We start from the raw sequence: 25,735 nt of genomic DNA, 5'->3' as shown, positions 1-25,735 counted from the left end.
CCTCAACAATAGTGCTCCACAGATACTATAGGCACAAAAGGGTGTCCCAGTGTTCATAACCTAACTACACCTAAACATCTAGAAGTGTACAAATTAAAGTGAATCACAAAGACTTTCCTATTCCGATTCCTGACGTATTCTGATTTATAGGAGAAACAATTTTGCCAAGTAGGAAAGTAACTTTGAAAGCCTTTAGGGACTTTTGGTACCATTCAGTTTTCAATGGATTGCCCCGAACAACAGATGAATAGATGATGCAAAGGCAGCAGGCTTTCCATTTTTACAAGAGCAGCAGGACCACCAGTTTGAGCAGACGGTGTTGAGATTGAACTTGACGGAGAGCTTTTTTTTTAAGCAGCTAGCTGTCAGCCTAGGGATGCAACAGCTTTTTTGACAAAAACGTGATAAATTTGAAGGCAGTAGTGAAGCAACAGTGATACATATGAAGCACAATATTTTACACCAGATCAGCCTCACTTTTAATGCTTCCACATGTCATTTTCCCACACACATGTATTTTAAAAGTGAGTGCATCCAAAATATGGAATATGAAAGAAAATATAATAGAGAGCCAACCCCTAAGCATGCTACTAATGTTAATTGCAAGCCAACAGTAAATACTTTGTAGTGCAAACCTCTGCCCAACATTAATGTTTAGGCAACAAACAAGGCAGACATCCTTCCAATGAAACAGTGGGGGCGTTTTTTATCTAAAATGAGCATGATCCAGACAAAGAGCTATAACTGAGAAGAGCAATTATGTGAAGATTACGGTGAGAGCTTGAACAAATGAGTCAGTAACCAATCAGACCCAACGTTTTGGCAGCATTATGCCTATTACACTAGCAAAACAAGTGCATTCCAAGCAAGTTGTCACATATTTAACAAGCTTGTAGGATTCTATATTAAATATTCTACTTCCAAACATTTATTAAGAGTGATTTGCAATTTGTAATTTGCCATTCTTCCATTTGAGGAGAACAGATGCTTTTTCTTTTCTTTTTTGTGCTGAAGCCCAGACACCTGGATTTTGCAAAATTCCCTGAGCTTGCTAAATTATCAGCCAACCAGAAAGATTCACTGGAGCAAGTTACTTCCAAAAGCAAAACAAAAACAAAACCCCAATCCCACCCAAAATGGAAGAGAAAGGGAGTCACATCAACCATGGTTTGACTTTGCTGGTCTCAAAACTCTGAAAATTACTACCAGTTTTGTTTAATGGTTTCTTAAAAAGAATGTACAGTGGTACCTCGGATTACAGACACTTCAGGTTACAGACGCTTCAGGTTACAGACTCCACTAACCCAGAAATAGTACCTCTGGTTAAGAACTTTGCTTCAGGATGAGAACAGAAATCGTGCAGCGGCAGCAGCAGTGCAGCAGCAGTGAGAGGCCCCATTAGCTAAAGTGGTGCTTCAGGTTAAGAACGGACCTCCAGAACAAATTAAGTTCTTAACCAGAGGTACCACTGTATTCTATTTCCAACTTTTGTATGTTGCCAGAAAATTTGAATTTTTTTTTTAAAAGGAGGATGGCAAAATGCATTGACAGAAGAAAATACATGGGGATAGGAAACGAAGTAGAAACGAAGGCAACAGGGTACAGTGGTACCTTGGGTTAAGAACTTAATTCATTCTGGAGGTCCGTTCTTAACCTGAAACTGTTCTTAACCTGAGGTACCACTTTAGCTAATGGGGCCTCCCCCCCCACTGCACGATTTCTGTTCTCATCCTGAAGCAAAGTTCTTAACCTGAGGTATTATTTCTGGGTTAGTGGAGTCTGTAACTTGAAGCATCTGTAACCCAAGGTACCACTGTAATTGGAAAAAGAATACAAAACCCGACCATTTTTACAGGGCACCACTGTACAAATTTAGAATTATATACACAGATTCATCTGCTTTCTGAGCATTATCCACAATCAGCTTTTTCTCCTTCTATTATACAGTATAGTAGGAAAGTCAGCTTGTGAGGTTTGATCTGGCTATCTTACTTTTTTGATGCTTAGTGTAATGTCCATAATTGTAAAATACGGGTTTGGATGAGTTTACAAATGATATATACTGTAAACTATCGCGAGGGAAAGCAGCTTGAAGGGTAATTTTACTTGAGAGAGAACAGCAGAAATAAAATTTATAAGCCCTTCCTGTCCCCATTAGTTTTCTCCCAGCATCCGAAACTTATTTTCTTGGCTTTCATCCAAAATTCATTGTTACCATGTGCCTATTTAGAGCATCTGTGTGATTATCTGTTTGGAAAAAACAGTTATATTTTAGTTAACCCGTGAATCAGTCCTCACTGTGGATGTGAATGCTATTTAGTACTTGGATATCACATCAAAGGAGGGGGGGAAAGCATGTGTATTGTTAACCGGTCCATCTGCCACCCTCCAGATTTAACTAATGCAAAGCCAAACAAAATGTCTTGGTTCTATTTAGTAACTATAAACTCTACACAGTTACTTGATTATTGTTAGAATGATAATTGAAGGTAGATATCTATCTTGGCAAAATTAGATGCTAATGTCAAAACTGGGTGTGTGTTGGGGGTGTCACTGTTAATGTATACTGTAGATTGCTTAAATTCAACAAACACAAGAAAACCATCCGTGCAAATACTGAAAACAGAAACAAAAAGCATTTCATCAAATATAAAAGTAATCTTTCATAAATGAATGGTTGCACCACAGGGAACACCTTCCTAAACAAAAATGTGTTCAGTGGCTGCCTAAACATCACCCTTCTGGATACCAGTCTGATTTCGGCTGGCAGCAGATTCTAGGGAGCTGAAGCTGCAACTCTAAAAGCCCGGTTTCTAATTCAGGCTAAGTGAACCTCTGCTCAGGGGTGTAGGAAAGGGGGCGGGGGGCCTCCGCCCCAGGTGCCATCATGGAGGGGGGTGACAAATTATCAAGGAACAATTACTGTCCTACTAGGGCAGTTCATAAAAAACTCTTTTTTGAAAATGCCTGCTCCAAAGGTCTTATCTTACTACACTAGGGATTATATAGCTACATATGAAATTTCATGCATATCAGTTAATATCTTGACCCTCCTCCACTAAAATAGCTGTTTTCTTGGCTGTTTTCCTATGTCATGAAGGCTGAAATTTCAACAAAGCACATGCCTTTGCTAGAATCTTTTTGGGCACATGCCAAAAGCATTCTTAAAATCAATTTTATTAAATAAACAAACAATAAATATAAATAAAGTAACACAAGCCAAAACACAACCCATCCTGTAGATTTAAGTATCTGTCCATAGTCGCCTACTTGTTATCAGAGGCTCAGAATCCACATTCCTTTGCAAGAAAATATGAAATAACATAAAACCATTTTTGTAGGCAAAACAACAAACAACAAAAAAACCAATGTGTGTGTGCGGGGGGGGGGGGTGACAAGAAGTTTCCCGCACCGGGAACCACCTGACCTCAGCCTCTGGTATATATGAAACTCTAAGCAATTGCTTTCAGGAAGGGGACAGGGTGGTCCCTTAGTAAGGTGGGAGGAAAGCACATAACCATTTCTCTTTCCACTGATTCACTCCTGTCGTTCACTCCAATAACTGCAACCCTGCAGTCCTTTTAAAAGTGGTTCCCCACACACACTTAATACAACTACGGGGGAAACATAGATGCTATGATGAATAAACATACAAATGTGGCTTGGACTTAAATGATCTTCCTCAGAATTGGGTTCCCAATTCCCACTTTTTCTGCAACCCGCTGTGTCCCCCAAACATTTGTTCCTGGGGGTTATGAGACTTTTGGGAATGGTGTGGGATAGTGTATGGGCAGGCTGGAGCTGGCAGACATCATTCCCCGTCCTTTTTTGAATACGGGAGCAACTAGGGACATCTTTTTTCCTTCACTGAAAATAAAGTCACTTATAAAAATAATGAAACAGAGGATTTCAGAATCTGAATAAACTCTGGAAGTCCTTCTGAAGGTGGGCAGCCTGTTTTGCTACTGAGACTCTGGTGACACCTTGGCCTTGCGTCCACTAAATCAAGGTGCAACTGCCACAGACAACATGCAGCTGTCACCAGTGACTGATGCTGCTCTATTCCCCCTGAGGCAACTACAGAGCTTCACACAAGTTCTAAGGCTTAATGTTATCTAGCAGAGGCAGATGCACAGGTAATATGGAATGTATAATATATACTCATCAATGTTCAAAGGTTCACCTACTCTGCTGTCTCAGTCCTGGGAATTCTTACAAACATTTGTAATTCTTTTTGAAGTTCCTGCCAATATAAATAGTTCAAGTAACATTTGACATATCTGTCCATGAAAGTAAGTATCAATCACTTTAGCCAATGATCTGGCATATTGATTAGCCAATGATCTGGCTTTCAGCAAGGTCTCACAAGATCAATAGGAGAGAGACAGATGAAGACCACCTCTAGGCCTGCTCTAGCTGGGGGGAAATGCTTCACCTGGCATTGAGGAACCTTACCAAGTTGGCTGGGACTGGGTTGTGTTATGAAGGGGAAACTGCTATCTCCCCTGTCACCACATCCCACCTTACTCAGTAGTCCCTTGACACTTGGGAAAGGAAGGGGCTTTGAGAAGCTGCCAGGGAGAGGGTTAGCTTCTGTTCACCCCCTTCCATGGGCAGATCTCTAGATCCAATCCACTGGGACAAAGGCAGCTGGCAGCATGTTGTATGTTCTACTGATCAAATAGGCTTTACAGACTTTTAAAGCTCTAAAAATACTGTTATGAATTTGAGGTACTAGAGTCTATTAGTGAATTGTAGAAATTGTTAAACAGCAGTATTTAGAAGAGAAAGTACAGTTCTCCTGGGTGTACAGTTCTCCTATGCAAACTACCAGGGATGGGCTGGTTGAATGTAGGTCATTATGAAACAACAGGCAGTCGTTATCACCTCAAGAGGAATCCCTCAGGGCTGTGTAAAAACAGAGATTACCAAGGTGATGGGGAGCATGCGAGGTGACAGGAAGGAGATTTGGGTTTTGGCAGGGTTTTCTGGGAAGAAAGAAGAAAGTAGGGAGGAAGGGCAGAACCATATTGGGAGTCTGGGAGAGAAGCACAGGAATGGTGTGCAGGATGCCTTGGACTGTGCTGCTGCAGAGAACAAGCCCTGCTTGAGATATAATGCTGTGGAACTATCTCCTTCTCCATGGAAGACTCTGGGTGTATATATACTGTAAGGTAAAGGTAAAGGGACTTTTGACCATTAGGTCCAGTCGTGGCCAACTCTGGGGTTGCAGCGCTCATCTCGCTTTATTGGCCGAGGGAGTCGGCATACAGCTTCCGGGTCATGTTGCCAGCATGACTAAGCAGCTTCTGGCAAACCAGAGCAGCACATGGAAACGCCGTTTACCTTCCCGCCAGAGCGGTACCTATTTATCTACTTGTACTTTTGATGTGCTTTCAAACTGCTAGGTTGGCAGGAGCAGGGACCGAGCAACGGGAGCTCACCCCGTCGCAGGGATTCAAACCGCCAACCTTCTGATCAGCAAGTCCTAGGCTTTGTGGTTTAACCCACAGCGCCACCCGTGTCCCAGATATACTGTAGGTGTAAAATAAAACATGTCTTAAAACACTACTACCTCTGCCATGTCTGAGTTCCCAATGGAAACATGACCCCAGTGAGTGCCTGGAACCTTGCTCCTACTTGACAGAGATTGGAGTTGTGTGTGACAATATCTACAATAGGCATGTCCAAAGTCCGTTTCAGGGGCCTAATCCGGCCCACCGGTTGGTTTAATACGGCCCCTGTGCAGTTTATTTCCTGGGGTAAAATCCTAAAAAAAGGTTAACAGCTTTGGTCAGCCCTCACAACCCTTCACTTCATCAAATCTGGCCCTCTTCGGGAAAAGTTTGGACACCACTGATCTACAAGACCTGTCACAGAAAAAGTAGGTGTGCCGCATCAAAGCGCCACACCAAAATAACAATGCATCTCTCACACCTCCTTTTCAACACTGAAAGTACCGTATTCTGCCTCCAGCCAGTGGTATTGACTTATCTTTGTCAAAAAGGCAGATAAACCAGCACCACGCATGTGCACAAAAATACATGCACACAGGTCCTTTCCACCAAGGGGCAAAATATTAGGTGCGAAGGCCTTTATTCTGCTCCTATAGAGCAAGTAACAAGCCATTTAGCAGCCTTTGAGCTAGGCCTAGTATATGATAAAGGCTGCTCCAGCACATATTAGAATTTTGATCAGCCCTGAAAATAGCCCTTTGTGCAATGTTCTTGACCACACTTTTTTTTCTCCACAGTTCAACTATTTGCAGCATCAGAAGTTTTATTTTCCTTCAATCATCTTTGTACAAAACAATTTATTTTTCTCTGAAGTATATTTAGATATGAATTTTGCATGGTTTGTTTTTTAAAAAAATAATTGCCAGAAATGTGCTAATCTGCTTTAGCAGATAGTTTTGCTATTTGATGACTCCAGGCAAAGCAGGAAAGCTGTAATCAATACAATGAAGAAAAATGATTTGGAATTATACTCATTTCCCCCCCCCTAAAAATCAAAGGTATTTTCTAGGTATTGTCAAGCAGACAAGCACATATTGATTTATAGTTATTGCACATGGCAGGAAGATTGTTTGACACATTATGACTGCATTAGCTTTGTGTGCTATTTCGCAAGCATTGTAGTTAGCAGGGGAAATGTTTTGTTCTTTGTTAGTCGATTTGTTTAACAACCGCATCCCCAAACACTAAGCTATTTCTTTAATTATGGGAGGGGGGAAATGGCTCTAGTGTAAAGATGATAAACTATCAAAACAAGCTGCTTATTCCTGACAAGCCACAATAAGCTATAAAATCTAGCTTACTTTTACGTGCAAACATGACTAGACAACTACTGTAGGTCATATAGGGGGATCTATTGTAAAATGTGGCTTGTGGACTCAAGGGATTCCCTCCCACATTGACTTGTGTGTTGAGGAGTCTCTCCCTTCATCTCTGCCATGAAACCTTAAACACCCCATACAGAATTCTTGTGAGTGGTCTATGGAGAACACTCCAGTTCAATGGAGCACTATCCATGCCTTTTAGGTGTCACCACTACCACTGTAGAGCTGAAAATGTAATGTAAAACCACAAATTCACAAGACTTCCTGCATGCTGGTGAGCATGATGTCCATGCATATACCACACCATGCAAATACTCAAAGTATCTACAGGAAAAGGGGTGTAATCCACCTCCCCACTAGTCCCTGATCTTTCCTGTGTTGCACAGGGAAAGTCTATAGTGGGCATCTAGTCACATTCACCTGAACACAAGTCAAGTCCACATGCCTAAGGACCCTCCTTTATCATCCAGAATAAAGAGTGGGGAACCAGAGTCCCACAGTCCTCTCTACTGAGCTCTTGGGCCTCTCCCTAGGTTCCAACCACATTCCACACCTTCCTCTAGCTCTTTTTCCTTGCTGCAATATGCACTTGAACTGTACTAATGCCTCTTGCTCGCCTTGAGTAGTACCTGTAGAGTCCTGCAGCCTACTGTACAAAGGCAAGAATCATGTCTGGTGCCCCACCCACCATAGGCATGCAGCCTGTAGATGGCAATATGATGAAATGCAGCTCTTAGGCAGTAAACATTTTTCCCTACCCGTCCCACATGAAAGCATTCCCTGACTGGGAATTACAGTAGCCTTAATCCTCAGAAGGAACACACACACTGGTTACAGAGCTGCATTTCCATCTTTTGGCCAGCCTCCCCAGCAGTCTGCTTAAGAGCGATTTGATCTGCAGCATTAGCAGGTGATAATGTGTTGCTTAGTGCTACAAAAAGCTTCGCCTGCTGATTTCTGTGCATCAGACTGCTGTTAGAGGCACAGAAGCACGCAAGACTAGCAGTTCCCCCACCCCACCCCTAGCTAGTTGCCAACTTTATTGATTAAAGGTAAATTACTCTGCACAAAGCTATCTTGCTTTTGCATTCTTTGAGTAGACCAACTGTATAATTTGCTGAAAAAATTAGAAAAGCAAGCAGTTTTCAAAAGTTGCACTGCCTGTGCTTTTGTCAACATTATGAGCCCACTTATTTTTGACCAAATCATCTTTAGCAGGTGGTGTTATAACCTGAATTTTCCAGGTGTGTTACTCTCTCATGTGTAGATAAAGCCCCAAGGACACTGCAACAGTCAAAAAAGCATTATTTTATGCTGGGATTACCAGACTGTTTATCAAGTCTATGGCAAGCTATGACTTGATGAAGTGGATGAAAAGCTTCAAAGAATGTGTTCTCCAAAAACCGAATGCTAGGTGATTCACTACTCTAAAGACGCAAAGCCTCTTGTTAAATTGTTCTTAGAAGTGTGGTATGCAGTGGAAGTGGAGAAAAGAGATGACTGAAAACATTTTCTTATCATCTTTGATTTTTCACTACTTGGGGTTTTGTTCAAGTCAATCAGCACATATATCCTTTCAATACTCCAAGGCTGATTTCAAAGTGTCCGGGAGGTTTGGCGGCTTGCCAGAACATCTCTAAAATGTCAATGTTGTGGCAAATGAAACCTATTAATGTTATTGTTCTTTTTATTACTTTGATTGCTTGTCCACATTTCTGTTACTAAAGATGCATAAAACAATTTTAAGTTTCATAAAGCGCTTTACATTAAATCAATATCAGAACTGGGCTACCTTCTGCTACCTAGTTTGTGAAGTCAAATGACCATAGCTGGGATGGTAAAGTGGGAACAGTCCTTGGGACCCTCCTGCTGCTGCTGGCAATTGATGCTCTGTGTGTAAGCAGCAGAGATGAGAAGCACAGCACAGAAGTACTCAGCGCCTCCCTCTGCTGTAGTAGGTGATGTTATCTGCCAGTCAGCAGCAGGTATAACAAACAGAGGCAGCTATTGGTCCTTCACTCAGTACAGGCAGGTGGTGTTGTCTGTTCCAGCAGGGATAGCAAATTGAAGGCCATCTGTTGAAAGGCGTCTCCCCAATATAAAGTGTCATTTGTCATTAATTTAGACTGGGAGGTGGGATACAATCCTTATTCGGCTTTCAACCAGCTTGCTGGAATTTTTTGGGTTTTCAGAATTATCTTGGATGAACTCTCTTCTACAGATGAATAAAATGCATCACATTATATTTTTTATATATATTTGGAGAAGGCAGACTCTCAAACAAACATCTGTGTGCCACGAGTGGACTTGGTCCATTCATGAACACTCCTTTTAATAGCTCCCATTAGCTTTGATTTTATAATTGACTTAAACTACTTTTCTGTAACTGTTCTGCTTGCAAGAACATTTGATTCTGCTGCTGTGTTTGATCAAATTATTCCCAGATCCCACATACCTCAAAACAGATTTGTTCATGCCTGCTGAACAACTTCCTGGGCCCTTGGGTTGGTGTTCTTACATTGATGCCTCTTCTTTTGTGGTCAGTTATATGGGTGATGTACAGATGTAATAAACAGACACCAAATACAACTTTCTGGAGCAATCTTCAAACTCCACAGAAGTGGCATCTACCATTAGCGGCATGTCCCTCATGGCATGAGAAAAGATATGTCATTTGGGCCCAGCTTAATGAAAGCGGAAGCACATATATGCACATCTCAAAACACTATGCTGCATAGGAATACAATGAAAGTGAACCCCACAAATCAGCCTAGCTTGTTGTCACTTCAGTGGAACCACAGAAAGTTGCCTTATATACCAGAGAAGACCACTGGCCCATCTAGCATTGTCCACACTGCTAAGTGGACCTAACTTGAGGCAGTTCTCTAGGTTTCAGACAGAAGGCTTTCCCAGCTCTAGCTCCAGATGCCAGGGATTTAACAGTGGATGTTCTGCACACACACACACACACAAAAACCTGTTCCGCCACTGATCCTTCTGTAAATGTGCTGTTGCCATGTTTTATTTCCATCAATAATGTACCAGGAATTTTCCAATGAGAGACACAGACCAAAAGAAAATGTTTCTGATTTTGAAGATTTACCTCTTTCTCTGGTCCAAAGACTGTCTGATCTGAACACTAGAAAGGAACAGTCATTTTGCTGCACTGCAACACTTGTATTTTTTCTTAAACTAAGCAATAGCAATGTTTGGAGCATAGGAAATAGTAAAGTGCAGGGGGGTTACTAGAGAAGATCTGGGAACGTATCAGCACCTACCCTGCTAGAGATTCAAATCCGAAAGGTGACAAAGACAAATAGAGGGAGTTTCCCCAACTTAGTTTTTTCTGGAGCAATAAACCATTCTGTTCACATCTGATGGAATGAGCATTTGGTAGCAAACTTTTAAGTATTTAATAATTGTTGCTTAATGAGTAACAAAACAAAAAAAAAAACTTGCCAGACTCTAGCAAGACCAGTTTCAAATTCCACTGTATTCTATTTTTGAAGAATTCTCAGTCATTTTGAACACAGACATGCAAGTAAACTCAGGAATAAGGAGGTGGGAAAGGGCTTGTTTGGGGAAAACATTACTCCTCATGAATCCAACATGGAAAAACTTAAGTTTTGCAAGGGATACTGAACATCTTCTTTATGGTGTTTTAAAGTACAGTGTTTCTAAGATCCAACAATAATTAACTTTTTAAAACCACATTGTTAAAATATGAAACAAACTGGCCCAAAGCACAATACCTGAACATGTAGCAGCTTGCTGTTCCAGCTCTGACATCTATGCTGTCTGAATTGCAGCTGAAGAATTTTTAGTACGTAAATGTACTTAACAACACTATACTATGTGGTAGCTGCACTCCATATTTTAAAAGTAGATAAGAAAGTTTAAATGTCATAAGTGAAGGCAAAAGTGAGCATTTGAAACACATTTCTCACACTGAAATGTATATGTGTGCTTCTCTCCCCTACCGAGATAACTGAGGCTTTTAAACTGCTAACCTCTGTCAGGAACATGCCTCTAGTCAGCACCATATCTTTTTATTTCACCTCAAAATTCTGTTTTTCTAGAACTTGTCAAAGCTATAGAGGGGAGCAGGTTAATTTAGAATGTTTGGATAGGTTATGTCTTTACAATGCTTGTAAGTCAACTCCATGACTGAAAGCTGCAAGACCTGCTCCCTGCCTTGCAAGTCTCTTTCCACCAGGCTTGAGAGGGTGTCACCCTAACTATTTGATTCGCTGACTCCAGCTACAAGCCAAGGCTGCCAAAGTGGCTAAAAATGATCTTTGCTGCAGGTCCTTCAAGAACTACTTTTCTCAGGATGCCTACACACTCTTGGGATAGGGTATTGCTTAGGGGGTTTTTTCTTAGGGGGCAAGATTTAACTTTGGAGATGTTACAAAAATTAATGTCCATAACAGCAAAAGTATATTTTTTCAATTGTATTATGACATGTGGGATAATTGATTTTGTTTTGTATGTTTTGATATGCTTTTATTTACTACTTATGACTACTTTTGCTATATTTTTGCAATTATGTAATTTTTTGTATGTTGTAAACTGCCTTGAGCATGATTTTAACTATGGAAAAGTGGCGTACGGATAAATGATCATGATGAATCTCTTCATCTGAGATTGTGGATTTACTGTGGAAACCTTTCAACTGTACAAGATTATACTGCATAAATGAAAGCAGAAAATAAAACACAGTGGGACAATTTGTGGAACACATGGAATACTGCTTCTCCCCCCCCAAAAAAAATTCATATACAGTATTAAAAAGTCCATTACCTAAGCTATTCAAAGTTAATGCATGAGAATTCAGCTATTTGCAGCACAGCAGTGCCATCCATCATGGAATTTGTATTTGGAAAACTGATCAATTTATCTTCATCATCATAATCAATTATTATTTATATAGCACCGTCAGTGTGCCTGACACTTTAATAGGTAGTTATAATAGAGAAGCCCCCGGTTATGAGAACCTTATACTGTAAAATATTATATATGGGAAACAAAAGAAAAGGTAGTGGAGATAGGCAGGGAAACACTATCAGAATTCAAAACTGCTTGTTTGTTTGTAGGCTCTAAGGAAAATGGAAGTTACTGATTCTTACAGTGATCAGAGGGGTTTCCCCGCAGTTTACTTAGTGTAGCTCCCAAAGAAGAAATACTATTCAGCTATTCACTGCTAATTAACATGAAAATAATAAAAAAAATAGTGAGTTAGTTAAGGCAATTGTATCCTAGCTTGCTCCAATGCAGTTAACCATAGTTTCCGAGTTCAGGCAAAATGGGAACTATAGTTGATGAAAGTCATCCTGCTTCATTTGCCATTTCACATGAAGGAATTATCTGTATGTGGCTAGAAGGCACATTCACACCTCAGCTTCTTAAGTCAAGGCATGGGCAAATACCTTCATAGTTACTGTGGTCCTCAAGTCTTCACATGGTTGGTGTTAAGTTAGAGGCATCAAAGCTTTCCTGTGCATATGGGGTCTGAGAATGCCACAAGGAGCCTTTCAAAGCAACTCCTATTTTCATATCATCATGTGTACAAAGGATAGTGTAAGTAACCATTTCAAGGAGATCATGTGTTCACACAGAAACAGATGACTTTGTCAGAAATGAAAATTTTACTGTCTGTGCAGAAGAGCTTATATCCTTAACAAGTATAGCTTTCAACCTTCCATAACTTTATCAAGTAACTTTTTAGAAAGCATTTGCTAGAAACTACTGTTTGTTTGTCCTAAATTTGTTGCCAATAAAGATTTCTATTTCATTACATTATTCCATGCACTGTATCAAACCACATTTTATCCTGGAGGCAAGAAACATTATTTCCTCTTACCTACACATACACACTGATTGATTCCCGAATTCAATAAAGCAGCTGTCCTTTCTTAGCCCACAAAATTATGATTAAAGTTTAAATTACAGTGGGATCCCACTTTGGGTTGGTTTTCAGACCTCTTCCAGTTGTTGGAACTGTTGAATTTCTGTTTGGGGTCAAAATATAGGCACCTGACAGCCTCCTTTCAGTTACCTTGAAAATGTTGCTACATTCTCTCTTTAGCTTTTGTGTGTAGACATTCAAAGGTCTGGCAGATGCAATTTCATGCCAAACCAATACTGTGTTCCCATTTTGTTTCCTTGGGAGCGTCTGCCAGATACATTTTCCTGCCAGTCACTCAAAGAAATCTTTGTGTTTGGCAGAACACAGTAGATTTATATAGCCATCTTTGTGCATTATTTCACTTTGAACGCCACTACATTATAGAGTCTACTAAGTTCCAATGAAAGGCCTTGATAACCCCCCACTCCTCCAGTATTTATTTACAGAATTTCTCCAATATCCTACAGAGGAACTAATATTTCTAATATAAGATTTTCACTTTTTGTGAACAGATCAAAAATTCTTAGTTTTTAACCTAGTACTTCAGAGTGTTAAAAGCGAGTGACAGCTCAGTAACCCATTTATTAACCATGTACAGTAGGCAGTGTCCATGGTTTAAATCTCACCTCAACCATAAACTCACTAAATAGCCATGGACAAATCACAGCCTTTCAAGCTTCATCCTCCTTATCTTCAAATTTTATGGAGATAACAACACTGGCCCAACCCTGTAAAGTAGACTGGCATCATCATCCCCACATGCAGATGGTGATGCTGCAATCCTATGCACACTTTTTTGGGAGTATGGCCCAATGAATTCCATGGGCCTTACTTCCTAGTAGATATGCACAGGATCGTGCTTCAAAGCTAGCACAAGTGGATTATGCTTGTTTTAAGTTCATGTTTGAGATCCAAACTGGCCCCTTTCTGCGTCAGAGTTCACCCCCTTCACCACACCACATCAGATCTCTTTATTTAATTAAGGTACACCACTTCAAATTCAAGTGGCCACTTCTTTTCTTGGAACAAATTTCACAACTCCCTCCTACAGAGACATATTTGGAAATGGATAGAAGCCAAAGGAGCAACCAGTTGCTGTGATCTAAACTGTATGGAATAATATATTAATTTCTCTGTAAAATCACCCACAACTGCTTCATTTTAGGATTGCTACTCATGCTTGTCCGTTCATCAGTGAAATCAAGATTCAGAATCTCAGTTCAACATAACAACTATATATTCCAAAGCAACAATTATCTGCATACTTACTAAGGATCAAATTCTAATAAAAGATAATAAAAGGATAATACTATCCTACATTTGCTTATGTCCAGCATTATCCTGATAGAGAATAGCCTTATGTATTATTCAGAAGAACATCTAGTCCCAGACTCATAGCACTTCTAAGATCCTCAGCAGACCTTGTTCCCACCCTGTTATCCCAGTTCCTTTAGCTGCCAAGAGTTCACATGTAGAAAGCAAGGATCCACAAGGGCATCAGATCCAGCCTCCAAGGAATGCTTCACCCACTGTTACTTCCATGGTGGCCAGTGACAGCTGTGGCACACTCCTTAGAGGCTGGATCTGACAACTCCTTGGCACCCCTCCCCCATGCCACCTATTTGCCAAGCAGCCTCTTGGCAAATAGAATGCCCTATTGGTCTCCTCCCACCCTTGTTCCCTATGTAGAACTTACTCAGACATTCTTTTCTGGATTGGGGGGGGGTACATTTTGTGGTTTGCCTCAAGTGGCTAAATATCTTGGGGCAACCTTGGTAGAAAGTATTGTGTTTCACAGCAGATTCTCCCATGGAACCCCTTCTTGTGTCCACCTTTTCACACCAGCAGTATATCACAAACCTTGACTTTGGAGTTTGACTATACCACTGCCAACTATTTAGGACAGTGTGTCAAAGTATTGGAAAGAAGCCTAGTGGAGTGATGACTCCAGAGACCTCATGTGAACTGGAGCACCTTATGTTTTTATTACTTAAACAAAAACAAAAACACTCTGCCTTGTGCTGCTATAACAAGACTATGTTCCTCCTTAATAAAAACAAAACCAAGTTCTAGGATCCCAAAGTCAACAGTAAGAAAGTTTAGCACTGGCAGACTCACATTGTATCCTGAAAGGAAACTGTTTTAGCTTTTTGCCCTGGTTTTTCCAATAGAAAGGCGGAGGAAGAAATGTGCATTTTAACAACTTGCCTTTATACACAGTGCATAACAAACCAAACCCAGGAAGCAAGCGGCAGAGAGACCTTCTAACACCACCATTTACATACAAAAACCTACTGTAGGTCCCAATCATACTCTGTTTGCAATTCATTTCACATATTTTCACTGAGTAACAGCTCTAGCATTCTAGAACAGAGGGCAAAGCAGATCCAGGAGAAAGGAAGCCTGTTTGCCAGCTGTAAAAGAAGCATAATTCTTTTATTAGGTTCGGGTGGAGACAAAGGAAAAGAACTGAATAGACCCCCCCCACCCAGAAGAGTAGGTTAGTACTTGATGGTGTTACCAGACATTTGCTATTTCAAGAGGAAACATCTTATTCTACTACATTACAATCCTAGAGCTTATAATGGATGCTATCCCACAGGCGCGCAGACCAAATAACTACATGTACTGTAGTCTGTTAATTTATCTCACAATCTAAAACACAGGAAGTGAAAAACACAGCGAAATCTGTTAAAACATGTCAAGGGTGCCCCCCTCCAGAAAAAATGCAAGGGAAAATTGGGGTAAGGGGGAGAGAAACGATTTAACTCTTCCTTAGCTACCAACTCCTAAACCAGTTGGGATGACATTTCCCACCCAGTCAAAAATGCAAGCAAAGAGTACATTACACACTGAGTGCATGGGAGATGCCAACAACCATTAGGGCAGGGGTGGGAGAGAAACAAGGAAGGCCAAAAGCAGAATCTTGGGAATGAAGTCGTTTTTGGTAACCTGCCTGCTGCAGCCCTCCATCCTTTACTTAGGAAGATACAGCCAGCCAGGCAGAGATCAAATTAGCATGCCACGGATTACACCCTTACAGCCAGGACCAGACTCCTAAATGGCCCTTCCATAGCAGAGCATCAGCACCTTCTAGTAAACAAGACCCCAAACACCAGATATTATATGCATATGCAAAAGTAGTTAATCACACTAGGCCAGGAGTTGGACAACAGAAGATGGGGAGGAGGGGCGAAGAGAGAAGGAGAAACACAGCTCTAATACAACCCCCCAAGGAAAGCAGCGCAACGGATCGTAAAGGGGGGGGGCTCCGATATCACCATGGAGCAAGCTCTCCCAACTCTTCCCACCCAGCAGTCGCTTCACCTAGCAGGTTTCTTGCAGCAACGGGGACACCCACAGCGCCCACCCAACTCGGCGCCTAGGAGATTCCGCTCCCGGTGCGCTGCTGAATGGGATCGACACCCCGCATGCAGCCAACCCCGCGTCCCCGGAGCTCAGTCCTGGCCGAGCAAGGCTCACCATCTTATCGGCGTCGTGCGAATGCCTGAAAGTGCTGGCTTCTGCAAAGCTCTGGGTTGGGCACGGCCATCGGTGGAGGCTCCGGGAGGGCATCGGCTACATTTAACTTCTTCGCGGTCGGCAGAGGGAAAAGGGGGGGGGGGGAATCGAGCCAGCACCAAGCAGCCTCCAGGAGCCCCCTGCCGCTCGCTCACCCAAAAGCTTCTTTCAGTCGAGGTGGTGCGGGGGGGGGGGTAGAGAGAGAATAAATAAAGATCAAGCCAACAGGGCGTCCCTTAGCCGAGCCAACAGCGTGCGAGCTCCGCAACCGGAGCCCGCGCTCCTCTTCTTCCTGCTGCAGCCGGGCCGGCGGGCTCGCCAAGCAGCTAGCCCGCAAGAGGCGGCGGCAGCAGCAGCCACGAAGGAACTTTCGCCTGGCCAGGAAGAGTCAGCCTGCTGCACAAAGCCCCCGATTCTTCCCGCTGAATGGATCTCTTCTCTCTGTCCCCCGCCCCCCATCTCGCCCTCCTCCATCCCGCCCCATGGCAAAAGGCATTTGACCTGGGGGGGAACCACCACGCATACGGTTAAAAAAAAAAAGCATTAGTGCAACCTGCAGGCACGATTTAAATGCAGAAAATTGGAGGAAGAGACGAAGTACCTTGTATGTGCTGCTTGATGACATTCTCCAAATGGTCCAGCCTTTCTATAATCCTTAAAGTGTCCCCTTTGTCTTCCTCTAACTTTTTCTCCGAGATCGGCTCCTGCACTTTCACATAGACCGTGGCAATGTAGTTGGTCACCCAGCCCACGTAGAGCAAGCAGATGATGTTAGTCATTCCACTCAGGATCACGCAGGTGGACACCAAAGTTTTGGTTTTCCTGGTGCAAACCATGCTGAGATCCCTCCATATAGCTCCAAGGAAACCCTGTGGTCCGGTTACCAAACGGGGCGGCGAGGGAGAAACCCACAAACCCACGGTACGCTATAAAGAAATAGCCGGCATGTATATTATTAACAGCCTGCCTTCACTTTCTCCGAGGACTGGGGAGCGCGGAGCATGCCGCTCAAGTCAGTGAGTTCCCATGCGAAACCGGGGCTGCTCCCCAGACCAGGAACATTCCTTGCCCTACCCCGAAGCAGAGCTGAGGGGAGAGTTGGCGCCTCGAGGTTCCCGCAGGCTTAAAATAATAAAATAAAAAGAGCCTAAAACTTTTTTGCCTTCCCACCCCTCAAGAGCCGCAACAAGAGCAAACCCGTCCTCTTCCAGGCTGAGCAGCTTCGCCCCGGACGCCAGGCGCGTGGAAAGGTGCGGAGGCAGGTGCCCAAATGTTGCGAAAACTTTGTTCTCCTCGTCGGCGCTGCTTCCCACAGCCTCGCAGCCACCGCTCCAAAGCCAGCCCTTGGAAGCCGAGAGCGGGCGAGTGTACAGCCCGCAGACTGGCAGGCCTCCTCTCCAATGAGCGAGAGGCGCCGGCCCAGAGCGCGCCGGCAGCACCGATCGCCCGACCAATGGGGACGCGGGAGGGACGGGGCTTCGTCAGAGGCCCACCTGCTGTATTGCATGCCTTCCTCTCAGTCGCTCACTCGCAAGCTCTGTCGTTGTTAGGCGCGCGCGCTTAGCGCGAGGGCGTTTGCGAGGTGGAAACTCCCGGCCAGGGGAGCCAACCTGCAGCGCAGATTAAACTCGGAGGCTCCTGCAACCCACCCACCGGGCTGCTGAAGTTTTACCGCCCTCACCGAATGTGAGAGGAAAAGGTTAATTCTGTTTGTTTTCCAGCCCAGCCTCTCTCTTCTTCTTCTTAGAGAACCTGCTGCGCCTCGCTGTTTTTATTTGGCTCCTGTTTATTGCCACCACCTGCGGCGCCCACCGTGACTAAGGGGGTCAATAAGGTATTTCGATGCAAATAAGGCGATTATTGCTCGGGCAGCTCTTAACGCGGCTCCTCATCTTAGAATCTCATTGATCTGCTGCTGGGACAAAGCCAGGGAAATCCCCCTGGCGCCTATAAACCGCCGGGTCCCTTCCTCTTTGGCTGCATGTATTCAGTAATTCCCCAATCTGGCAATGAATTAAAGTCCCGGCCCTGTTCACCGCTTGTTCGAGTGCTTCTGATTGCTAACTATATGGCTCTAATTGCATGATTGTTGCTTGTTATTATGTTTTTCTCGAGAAATAATTCACAGTCTCTTTTTCTGCGTACCCTCCCAAGAACTCCCGAGTGCTGCTGCCTCATTGGGTGACACTGTTGTTGTTGTTGTTGCTGAATTTATAACCCACCTTTCTACAAAAATACACAAGGTGCCTTACATGAAACTAACATAGTACACAAAAAGATGAAAGACAAACTAGCAAAAACAAAAGCAGCTAAAAGTCAAAGGGGTTTTACAGGTCAAAGTCAAACACTATAGAGACACTCTGCATATTATTCCTATTTCTAGCAGCATCTCTTATTTGCGTGGACATGCTGCCCACTGTCTAAACTTGCATGGCTCTAATCAAACTTCTTTAGGTGCTTAGCCCACACAGTATTGCAAAAATGATACCAACTTCAAGTGTCATGGCCAAACTTTATTATTTGACAAGTCTGACCCTCCCTTATGTGCACCAAAGACATCAGGTCTATGCTGCTCTGAACTTATGCAGGCCATCGGCCTGGAAGGGAGAGGATGGGAACAGGAGGGGGGAAATGGAAGTGGACAGAGCTGAAACAGAGCAATAGAAGGGGTTGGTGAAGCCTTCTGTAACCAAGCTCTGTGTTCATTTATATGCAATCTTTTTATAAAAAGCTCCACAGCCCAAAGCTACCAAAGCAGAGTTCAATAAGATAAAAGTTACAGACTAAAACCACTGCTACATTAGTACAATTAATATTCCATAAAAGACAAAATAGTTGTTTTTTTTTGGAGGAGAGTGTTAGAGAGATAAAGATGGGATAACAGAGAGTGAGATGGGGTGGCACACTGAGAGAATGATACAAAAGTGGGTGTACTTTTGCCCTGGCTCCACCCATAAGGGGGGGAAGAGAGAGAGCCTGCTGGATCAGGTCAAAGGTCCTTCTAGTTCAACTTCCTGTTTGCACAGTGGCCAACCAGTTGTCTGTGGGAAACCCATGAGCAGAACTTGAGCAAAACAACACACTCCCCACCTGTAATTCCTTTCCCCAGCAGCTGGCATTCAAAGGCATGCTACCTCTGACAGAGGAGGAAGAACATATCCATTGTGACTAGTAACCACTGATAACCTTCTCCCCAGTGAATTTCTTTTAAAGACATCTAAGTTAGTGGTCATCACTACTGGCCTTGGTTCCACTCACTGCCAGTACAGGTGGTGACCATTTTGTTTGGATACAATTGGTGCATGACTAGCAACACGTGGGTCCTTTTGGACCAGGAAGAGGGCAGGGTGGGGCAGGCTTATGTGCGGTTTTCCTATTTGCATGGAAGCCACGAACAGAACCTGCACGCAAAATGCTTGTCACCTGTATACCTTTGAGGAAACAAAACAAAAAAGGTTCTCCATCCTTGGGCTACAGCAAACTGGATTCCAGTAAATGATTAGGAGGGGGGCTCTGTTTGAGGAAAAACTCCTATGAATATTTGTTTCACAAACACTTCAGTTACAGCTTTCTGTATAATGTGAATCTCCTGACATGAAATGGTTTAGTATCCTCCCTTCTCTCACATCCTTTTATCTTTTTTGCACATTGATGGCTCTCTTCTGAGGGATTTTTGTCATGGAGTAGGGCCTCTTGGTTTTTGTTTTAGAAAAAAACCCGCTCAGCTGCACTGCGATGGGCAGCTTGCCCCTCAGCCATTCCTGTTTTACAGGGTTGCTTGTTCTTTTTGCACAGGACCTTCCAATAAATGGTATAACAGTCCTCTACCAATATTAATGGGCACTGCCTTTCTCTGTCCCCCTCTGTAATTTGAACACTACTCAGCACACTGACTGCTGTAAAGCAATTAAATAGGTGCCCAAAGCATCGGAAGGCTCTAACTTGCTCAGCCCTTTGATAAACTGAGGCTTAGGTGAAGGAATAGCAATGCCCTCTGACCTCGTAACTATGAACTATTTGTTCTCTTCAGCACTTCCTCCCATTTTTCGATGCTGTTACATTTAACTCCAGGGATTAGGTTGTATGTATGCTGGTACAAGGCTATGGAGGCGGTGGAAGGAAACTCAGCAGAACAGGGCTACGTATAGAAAAACATTCCTTATACCACAAGTATGGTGCTGGTAAATTCCCCTATAATTCTGCCAAATTAGTGGCCGCCGCTGCCCCCTAGAAGCACAGACCGCATACTGTTCAGGCCGAACTATAAATGCTACTTCCGAGGTGTCATGAGGTGAACTGCCTGTGAGGTAAAAGCCTGTAAGAGGAGGTAGCAAGTTACAGGGTATGAATGCTATTTGTAGTCATGTGGGTGGATCTGCTTGACTTGAAAATTTGTATGCAGCTTCAAATACTGATTGCAGGAGAGAACTGCATGCTGGCCTAGGAATGTTCTATATATATAAACAAACAAACAAATTCTCATGCGGACAGGATTATGTATTTAGTTAACTATGTTTCAACTACCATATTACATCTATAGAGGATTTATTTATGGTAGTCATGCTAATATCTGGAGACATCATGGTGGTGTCAGTGTCATGGCTGGGCCTGAACCTGGAACAGATCCAAGTTATCAGCTTCTTTCAAGCATGTCTGAAGTTGGACCACCATCACCCTCTCAAGCACCTTACTCAAAAGGGGATATTCATCACTGGGTGATTGCTGTTTTAACACCCTGGTTACAGAGTGGTTCTCTTAAGGGGACAACACACATCTTCATGTAGCTTGTCCTAATCCTCATGTCACTAAATTCAAAACTAATAGACAACTTGGATTTAGTGTCTTGGACTATGATCTCTTACATGCGGTTATAGGCATTTTTCTTAACACACTCATGAGAACTCTGATATGTGCCTTTATAGCTCCTTGAAAATTCTGTTGGTGAATGTCAGCAGCTCTGATGACCTGACTTCATTCAGCTAATATACTGTCTCCTAGATCAGAAGCAACATGCCTCTGAATGCCGGTCTCTGGAGAACAGCAACAGAAGCAAGTTATTACGCTCATGTCCTTCTTGCTTACATCCTGTAGGCATTTGATTTGCCACTGTGAGACACAGGATGCTGGACCATAAAAGGCTTTGGTCTAAACCAGTGGAGCTCTTTTTAGGTCCTTATAGTTTGCTAGGCACAGAAGTGGAACAGTCATATCAGCCATTGTCCCCGTTTCCCACCCCCCACCCCCATTGCTCTTAAATAATAGCTCTTTTCCAGATTGGTCACCTGCAGTGCAGAAGGTACACATACTCCAACTACATTTAATATTTTCAGTCATTTAGTTATGTAAATGTTTAGGTTCAAAAAGCTTTACTATTAATTTTTTTAATCAATCCTTACATCACTTCCTGTGTTTAAGCAGGGTTAAGCAGAGTCAATGACTTCCATTAGATTACCAAATAAAGCAAAGATTTGAACTCAGCTCTTTCCATACAAAACCCAACAATCTACCTACTACACCAGCCTTGCCCAGCCTCCAGATGTTTTGTGTTAGAGGTCCCATCATCCTTGACCATTGTTTGTCCTGGCTGGGACTGATGGGAGTTGGTGTCCAAAACATTTTAGAAGCACTAAATTGAGGAAGATTGTGCCACACAATTATGTTTACCTCATATATATATATATCTTAAATATAATGAGCAGAAGCTGTTGTTAGAAAAGTCAAAGAGAAGCAATAACCTACTCTGTGTTTCAAACCACAGATGATTACACCTGCGAACCACCTATTTCACTGAATACCATGAGGCATAAAAAACAATCATGATTAATTTACTTAAAATATATTATTTGATTGCAATTAAATATTAAGTAGCAAGCAGCATGTGACTAAGCACATATGAACAGCAAGCAGCATTCATTTCCCCAGTCTGAACAATCAATCTTATAGTTATCACTCTTTAAAAAACACCGAATGTAAGAAGAGCCCTGCTGGATCAGACCAAAGGCCCATCTATTATTATTATTATTATTATTATTATTATTATTATTATTATTATTATTAACAACTCCAGCAACCTGTTCTCACAATGGCCAACCAGATGCCTATGAGAAGCCCAATAGTGTTCCATTTGCAATGTGATTATATATATATATATATATATATATATATATATATATATATATATATTCTCTCTCTCTCTCTCTCTCTCTCAGAAGAAAGATCTTATTCCCAGATAAATGAGCAAAGCATCACTACCCAGATTTCCTAGGTGGAACCTGGATGGATTTGTTCTCAAAGATTACACTATTTGAATGGATTTTCTGCTATTTTCTCCCTTGCCATCCGATCCTTCATTTGAAAATATAGATTTTGAGCGTTCTTCAGTAAGTAACATTTTTCTATTCTGGACTGTTAGAACCAGGCAGAAAATGAGTGAGAGCTCACTTGCTCATTCATCACAATTTAAAATGAGGGGAATCTTGTTCTGAGAGTCTCACTGAATGTAAGTACTTTGATACTGTTATTTAAGCTGGGGCCATTGATGCCCCATCTGCACTATAAATTTAAAGCAGTATCATACCACTCCAAATACTCATGGCTTCCCCCAAGGAAACCTGCAAACTATAGTTTCTTCGGAGTGGTGAGGTTTAGGGGACCCCAGTTCCCCTCACAAAAGACCCTGATGTTGGGAAAGATTGAGGGCACAAGGAGAAGAGGAAGACAGAGGACAAGATGGTTGGACAGTGTTCTCGAAGCTACTGACATGAGTTTGACCAAACGGCGGGAGGCAGTGGAAGACAGGAGTGCCTGGCGTGCTCTGGTCCATGGGGTCACGAAGAGTCGGACACGACTAAACGACTAAACAACAACAACAACTCCCCTCACAGAGCTATAAGCCTCAGAGTGGTTTAACAGTCAATCCCTCTTTCCTGGGAACTCTGGGAATTGTAGCTCTGTGAAGAGAATAGGGAGTCTCCTGCCAATGTTTATTATCCTTAATAAACTACCATTCCCAGGATTTGCCTAGGAGAGGGGAGTCAGGATCATTTAAAGTGGCATGATACTGCTTCCAATGTATAGTGCATATGGGGTCTCACGATAGTGGCTTGTGCCTGTGTGTGATGGTTGTTCAGTCAGCTGAACAAGACACAGAAAGGTCTCTGGGGTCTGGAAGGTGAAGGCCAGAAGTTCACTCTTCAATTCAATGAGCTAATTAGCTCAGCATGTGCTTCTAACTGTACATTGCCATTCAGTGTTGTAATACAACAGCTGGAGTGAGCTAATAATAAGACTAATTAGAATATAAGTGTAGAGTCCACCGGTCCCAAGAGCGCTGAGTAGAAAGAAAAAAAAGAATGCAGGAAAGAGGCAGAGTGCTGACATATTTAGTGGATGAGCTTGCTTTCCTCTGTTTATTCTGCTCTTCCTTTTCTTTCAACTCTCCCTATCTCTGCTTATTACTTCACTTTAGATAAGCAGCAAGAGCTCTGCTGGATCAAGCCAAAAGCCCATCTAGTCCAAAACTGCTCTCACAGTAACCAACATGAAACCTGCAAGCAGAGCCTGAGCACAACAGCTGCATTCACTTCCCAGCAGCTGATAATCAGTTCCATTTTCTGCGTCTTCTTCACTTTTCTTCATTCTATCCCCATTCTGCCCCCACCATTATTCTTATATAATTTCCACTTGCTAAATCTCTGCCTTCATTATAAACTGATCACAGGCTCCTTTGCTTAGCTTGCTTAATTTATAATGCACAAAGAATTGGTGATCAGAAATCTCCGTTGTCATGTCTCGTGTAGACAAGTGCTGGCCCTAAGATAATTTTGCTTCATACAAAAACCAGGAAAGCCTGATCGTGAGTGGTGAACGGTGCTGACGCAGACAAATGGGAGGGTGGCTATAAGTAAGACAAGGACATTTAAGTAATTTAACTTGTTCTCAATGATCCCATGATTCAGAACAAGCCTTTGCCCAGAACATTTAGTAGTGCCAAGTGCTGGCATATCTAACATTTTAAAATCTGGAAGCAGAATAAAGACAAATAATATGCCATTTCATTTCTGTGATTTTGGCTGTTATTTAGCATAAAATGGCGGTGATGGTGGCTGCAATAAAATGTTGCCGTGTGGAGTACTCCTGTTCAGTGCCCCAGCCTTCCAACATGACATACTCCATACCGTTCCCCCTCATTTGTTTTTAGTCCTGTCCCCCCCAAACAACAGATATTCAGCATTCTGTGAAAACTGAGTGTGCTCAGCCTTCTTGGGCCTGTTTTCGGTTATGTTGGTTTCCCCCCCTAAATATTTTTTTAACTTCTGCAGACCTTGCAGGTTCCCATAAGGCTAACTGATAGCCTTGTTTTTACTACATGGTTCTTAAAACACAGTACCTGAATCCGCTGTTAGTGTATATGACATTTGTGTGACACTTTTCCACAAAAATGTTATGACGTGGTATACAAACATTGTTAATAAACACACACAGAGACACACACACACCATTCCTTCTCACACACTCAATTATGTGCTCATGCTATTTTAAAACTGTAGCAGACCTTGGAATGAGTATTTTCTCTACTGTTAATGAAATGTCCTTAATTACATTTATTCTCCTGTTGGGACAGCAGCTGAACATGACTAATATTGTTGTCCAGCTACTGTTTTGCCCCTTAGCAAAGCTTGTGCTAGAAATATGAAATCCTTTTGCTAATCTCAAATAGCTTGTTCACTGGGAAAGACTCTTCAGTTTATTATTATTTCCATTTGTAGACCATTCTACTATCCAACAGATCTCAAAGCAGTTTGCATACACAATAAAACCATATCCAATGATTCACATAACAAAATGCATAAAAATATCCATAAACATGATATAAAATAAATAAAAACAGAAAGCACTACAAGGCAATGTAATGTACAATTTCAAGCAACACAACATACAGGTACATAAAATCATTCATCCAATCTCACTATGCACCCATTTCATACAAGTACCACAACCATTCACTACATCAAACATTATATCTATCACCTACCCGTACATAAACCACTCACACTCAGCAATATTATAACCCACATACAAGGGGACACGCATACAGAAATAAGACAGACTATTAATATCTGAAGGGGTAATGGACTTATGCACGTCACCTGGACCACTTAATACTCCTCTCCCATCTCTGATTTGAGAGGGGCCCAGATCTCTAGCAAAGCAGGATTTCTCCAAATTACAAAAACAACATGGTATTGCACAACCTCAAGGAGAGCCAGTGTGGTGTAGTGGTTAAGAGTGGTAGACTCGTAATCTGGTGAACCAGATTCGCTTCCCTGCTCCTCCACATGCAGCTGCTGGGTGACCTTGGGCTAATCACACTTTGAAGTCTCTCAGCCCCACTCACCTCACAGAGTGTTTGTTATGGGGGAGGAAGGGAAAGGAGAATGTTAGCCGCTTTGAGACTCCTTTGGGTA

At 42.5% G+C, this 25,735-nt stretch overlaps 1 protein-coding gene and 1 long non-coding RNA gene across 7 annotated transcripts in view; one reads left to right on the top strand and one right to left on the bottom strand.

The window, feature by feature from the left end:
* Window positions 1-25,735, bottom strand: part of GALNT18 (polypeptide N-acetylgalactosaminyltransferase 18) — a 334,795-nt gene that overhangs the window by 231,289 nt on the left and 77,771 nt on the right. The window contains exon 1 of one of the 2 annotated variants that reach the window (XM_081918366.1): window positions 16,870-17,592. The exons of the other annotated variant lie outside the window; for it this stretch is intronic. Coding sequence (XP_081774492.1) covers window positions 16,870-17,104 — 235 coding nt within the window. The 5' untranslated portion in view covers window positions 17,105-17,592. Of the gene's footprint in view, window positions 1-16,869; window positions 17,593-25,735 lie in introns of those variants that run through there. 2 annotated transcript variants of the gene reach the window in all.
* LOC309374049 overlaps window positions 17,687-25,735 on the top strand; it is an 88,118-nt gene continuing 80,069 nt past the window's right edge. For all 5 annotated transcript variants that reach the window (XR_014170327.1, XR_014170328.1, XR_014170329.1 and 2 more), the window contains exon 1: window positions 17,687-18,102. This is a non-coding gene — a long non-coding RNA (uncharacterized lncRNA). The remainder of the gene's footprint in view (window positions 18,103-25,735) is intronic.

This window comes from Podarcis melisellensis, assembly GCF_964234715.1.
Source record: "Podarcis melisellensis genome assembly, chromosome: 1".
Taxonomy (NCBI): Eukaryota; Metazoa; Chordata; class Lepidosauria; order Squamata; family Lacertidae; genus Podarcis; species Podarcis melisellensis.
Note: the sequence above shows the minus strand (reverse complement) of the source record. Positions and strands in the feature narration are given on the sequence as shown.